The sequence below is a fragment of the Ipomoea triloba genome, chromosome 1 (genome assembly GCF_003576645.1).
Source record: "Ipomoea triloba cultivar NCNSP0323 chromosome 1, ASM357664v1".
Classification (NCBI taxonomy): domain Eukaryota; kingdom Viridiplantae; phylum Streptophyta; class Magnoliopsida; order Solanales; family Convolvulaceae; genus Ipomoea; species Ipomoea triloba.
In genome coordinates this window covers 24121146-24126024 of record NC_044916.1, presented here as the reverse complement: position 1 = coordinate 24126024, position 4879 = coordinate 24121146, and the positions used below count along the sequence as shown (strand labels likewise).

General features: G+C 34.5%; 1 protein-coding gene across 1 annotated transcript in view; it reads left to right on the top strand.

The window, feature by feature from the left end:
• The first annotated feature begins 1208 nt into the window (after positions 1–1208).
• The window catches only part of LOC116024403 (mitogen-activated protein kinase 15), a 7451-nt gene continuing 3780 nt past the window's right edge, over positions 1209–4879 (top strand). The window contains exons 1-7 of the mRNA XM_031265297.1: positions 1209–1847; positions 2829–3237; positions 3423–3550; positions 3675–3734; positions 3866–4015; positions 4108–4263; positions 4363–4574. Of these exons, the coding sequence (XP_031121157.1) occupies positions 1824–1847; positions 2829–3237; positions 3423–3550; positions 3675–3734; positions 3866–4015; positions 4108–4263; positions 4363–4574 (1139 nt within the window). The 5' untranslated portion in view covers positions 1209–1823. The remainder of the gene's footprint in view (positions 1848–2828; positions 3238–3422; positions 3551–3674; positions 3735–3865; positions 4016–4107; positions 4264–4362; positions 4575–4879) is intronic.

Below are 4879 nucleotides of genomic sequence, written 5' to 3'. Positions count from 1 at the left end.
ATATATATATATATATATATATATATATATATATATATTTATGTCGTTAGTACACACATATATATATATTCTACTGCATTTATGTCGTCTGTACACAAATATATATATTCTAGTTTAGGAGTGTATACATACATACATATATATATATATATATATATATATATATATATATATATATATATATAATAAAAATGTTTAGGAAATTAGATAGATAATAGTTAAGTAATTAATATGTTTAGGAAAGTGATATATTTTGTTAATAAGAAATACAAAGTTTCCTAATAAAATAAAGTCTTAAGTATTTTGCAAAAAAGGACCCGGTCAATATTAATTTTTTTTTAGATGATGTGGTACCCTCTCATTCACCGCCGGTGTATAGCATCTATACACCGGCGGTGCATCAAATATTAATCCTTTATTTAAATATAAACATTGGACATCAACCCATTCGCGCAATGCGCGTATAAAACTAGTTTTCAAATATAAAAGGGATACCACATTTTTTTTTAAAATCATATTTCTTATGAAGAGAAAGGTTAACAAGTGTTAATTGTATGTTTATCTATAAAATTTAATAATATAAATTAATTCAAATTAAATTAACATAAATAAATTAATTCAACCATATTATTATATTATACATTTTATACCAAGAGCATGGTATTAGGTAAGTGATTTTAGGCAAATCTTATTGGTGGTGCCAAAGGAATCAAGACAAGAAATTTTTTCTGCAAGTATACATTCATTATACCTTTGAAGTAAATGCAGAGTCATACGCCTAACAAAGAACTTGCATGTGCCGCTCAACGGATCACAAGGGTGAAGTTTGGGAGCAAAGACCAAGAACTCTCTTTTGGGAGCAAATAATAACATAAAATCAAACATTAGATTTTGTTAGTAATTACACATTATTTTCGTAAACTATATTATATTATTCTCTTTCTTTTATTATAAATTTTACAATAATACTTGATATTTAATTATATAAGTTTAGACCGTGCATTTGAAAAATAAGAAACCACATATTCAAATATTGAACTCTTAAATATGTTGTAAAAATAATAAAGTAAATTAAACTCTTTGGATATTTGTAAATATTTAATTGTTCAAAAATTTCCATGGATAAAATAATTTCCCACATTTAAAAGGAAAAAAGAAATAAAAGCAAGAAATAGCTCCCAAAAAAACCCCCACACACATACACACACAAAGGAAGTCCACATTCGAAGAAGACCAAACGCCAGACACCAGTTTTTTCTCAAAGATATTCCTTCTCTCTCTTCCCTCTCTCTCTGCGCCTCTCCACCCCAAGATCTAGCTGTGCTAACTCTCTCTCTCACTCTCTGTGTTTGCGCATTGATAGATACTCTTACCTAGTTCATTTCCCTCGTAGCATTGTTGCAAAGACACTAGTCATCATCGCCACCTGTCCCTTTGATTGCTGCAACTTTTGAGGAAAACTCCCAATTACAGCTGTTTTTTCATTTTCATTTACGCTTCTTCCAAGAATCTATTTACCACGGGCTCGAGAGCTGAAACTCATCAATATTTCTTTTTAAAAATAAATCCTCCTGGTGTTCTGTATTTTTTAACAGTTTTCTTGAATCCCATTTCTCTAGCGGATTTGGGGGTTCAAAATTTCCGTTGAAAAGTTATCGTGGGTTTCCTTCTGAATTGGTTATTATTGTTTTTAGAGCTCTTGGGTTGTGATCTGATAAAAGTAAAGTTTTTTGGTTGAAAATCAACTTCTTTAGATCCTTTTGGTAATTTTCTCTGTTATTGATAGCTAAGATTTGTCGGTTTCATGCTCCTATCTGTGAAATATGCAGCCTGATCAGCGTAAAAAGGTAAATACTATATTCTTTTTAAGCTTAATTTACAATACATACATAGGTGCATATATATTATACATGTACAGGTACAAGTATAATGGAAAAAATAATATATAGTGCACATTTAGGAACTCCTTTGTGCAGATTATTAGTGCTATAGCTGATATGCTGATAAAATAAGGTGCAGCTATGAAGTATCCTGGGGACTAGATCTCACTTCTTCATTGAGTACAGAAGAACATTCCTGAAAGCTTAGTTCATATGGTTTTTCCCTGTAAGATGGTAGTTATGAGTTGTGTGTTAGGCAGTTCCACCTGAATCCATTTTCTGAAGAATTAGGTTGGATTGGAGTATTAGATTCTTGGAATTGCTTTGAAGGATATAGGTACCAGGTTTTGTAGTATAGATAGTTGAAGGGATGTAATGGGGAGGATTTGGGGATTTTGCTTTGAGTCGAAGATAAAATGCCATCATCAACTAGAAACCTAACTCCACTATGCCCCACCATTCTTTTATTCATCATCTGAGTGAAGGTGACATCTTTATGCAATTAGGTATGTAATAAGAAATAGGGAAAATGAATGAAATTCATCATTTAACTAGCTGTGCTGTAGATGCATCCTGCACTCTTAATTTTGTGATGCTTAAGTGGAAGGAAGCATTGCTTTCATTTAGGTTGCAAATGTCAAAGCTGGTAATATATGTTTCCAAGCGTATATAGTATGTAAAATATAATTTTAATGTGTGTTTTCAGGTCTTATTGAAACTTTGAAGCAATTACTACCCCACAGTTATGCTGATTGCATTCATATTGTTTAGTTTGATTCTTCTATATGCTTTGATTGTAAGCATTTGTGTATGAGCCCATTGAAAAGAATTTTTTTTTGCCAAAATGTATAGAATATTGAATAGTTGAATACTTGAATTTACCCTTTGACTTCCCTTCCTCATCTTTTATGTAGTGACTTGATGTTTTGATTTCTTGTAATCATGCAGGCATCTGGAGATGTAGATTTCTTCACAGAATATGGTGAGGGGAGCAGATATAGAATTGAAGAAGTAATTGGAAAAGGTAGCTATGGTGTTGTCTGTTCTGCATATGACACACGTCTTGGTGAGAAGGTTGCTATCAAAAAGATAAATGATATCTTCGAACATGTCTCTGATGCTACACGTATCCTTCGGGAGATTAAGCTTCTTAGACTTCTTCGGCATCCAGACATTGTGGAGATAAAGCATATCTTGTTACCACCTTCAAGAAGGGAATTCAAGGACATATATGTAGTTTTTGAACTTATGGAATCTGATCTTCATCAAGTCATTAAAGCAAATGATGATTTGACTCCAGAACATTATCAGTTCTTCCTTTATCAGCTTCTCAGAGGATTAAAGTACATACACACAGGTTGTGTGATTATTGACTTTTCTAATCCACTCCGTTTAGTTGTATGTGCTCATCAATAAATATACTTTATGTTTTTGTGTGTGTGTGTGTGACTTCACAGACTATTATGAAACCAGTGGTAAATGAAAACACTTTTATAATTTCTAAAGTTCTGATGAGTGCTAACATTGGAAACTTTTCCACAGCTAATGTCTTTCACCGAGACCTAAAACCAAAAAATATATTAGCAAATGCTGACTGCAAGCTCAAGATCTGTGACTTTGGTCTTGCAAGAGTGGCCTTCAATGACACACCAACGGCTATATTTTGGACAGTATGTATTTCTCTTGCACTGTTTTGTTATTTACTATTTGAAACATATTTCTTTGTATGTGCTCAAGCTGCCTCTAGGTATAATACATGGGTTAACTCCCAATTCTTGGCTTTTGCTATTGTAGGATTATGTCGCAACAAGATGGTACAGGGCTCCTGAATTGTGTGGATCATTTTTTTCTAAGGTGCAATTACTGTGGGAATTTCCTGCTTTTGATCATTATGCTGCTCTAACGGTGGATGTTATCTATCTATAATTTGCACTTTCCTGTGCAACGCATTTTATACTAAATTATGTCTAATGATATTTGCGCAGTACACACCAGCTATCGATATATGGAGTATTGGCTGCATCTTTGCTGAGCTATTAACTGGAAAGCCTCTTTTTCCTGGGAAGAACGTAGTTCACCAATTGGATCTAATGACTGATTTGTTGGGAACACCTTCTGCTGAAGCTATTGCTAGGGCAAGTGCCCATAATTATCTGTTTACATGATTTGTGAGCCTTTTCTCATTTATAGCTTGTGTGGTAGATTAATAGTTGGTTATGAATTACAGATAAGAAATGAAAAGGCGAGAAGGTACTTGAGCAGTATGCGTAGAAAAAAGCCTATACCTTTCTCCCATAAGTTTCCAAACGCAGATCCCCTTGCCCTCCGTTTGCTGGAAAGGATGCTTGCTTTTGATCCTAAAGATAGACCTACTGCAGAAGAGGTGTAGTATGCTCCTGTCTTTTATGCAGCGTTATCGTGATAACTATTGATATTTCCAAGTCCAATGTCTTAAAGATTGTATTGTGTCGAAAACTACCAGGCACTTGCAGACCCGTATTTCAGGAACTTGGCTAGAGTTGAAAGAGAGCCTTCCGCTCAGCCAGTTACAAAAATGGAATTTGAATTTGAAAGGCGAAGGATAACAAAAGAGGATGTAAGAGAGCTAATATACCGAGAGATTCTTGAGTACCATCCAAAGATGTTGAAGGAGTACATAGAGGGGACAGAACCGACAAGTTTCATGTATCCTAGGTATTGCTATTACTTATTTAATATTTTTCCGCTTTCAACATCCTGTTGATACTTGGTTTTCTTTTGTGCCTATTTCCTTATAATGGAAATGCTTTCCAAAGTTTTGTTACCAACATCTTCCAGTGTTGTAAAAATCGGCTGCCTAGGCGCTAGGCGCCCCTAGGCCGAAGGGATTTCACCCCTAGGTGCCTTTTAGTCGGTTGGCCAACTAGGCGCCCGACTCGGCCAACTCGGTGCCTAACTCTGCCGAGTTGGTGCCCAACTTGGCGCCTAACTCGGCCGAGTGTTTTTTTTTTTTTTTTTTT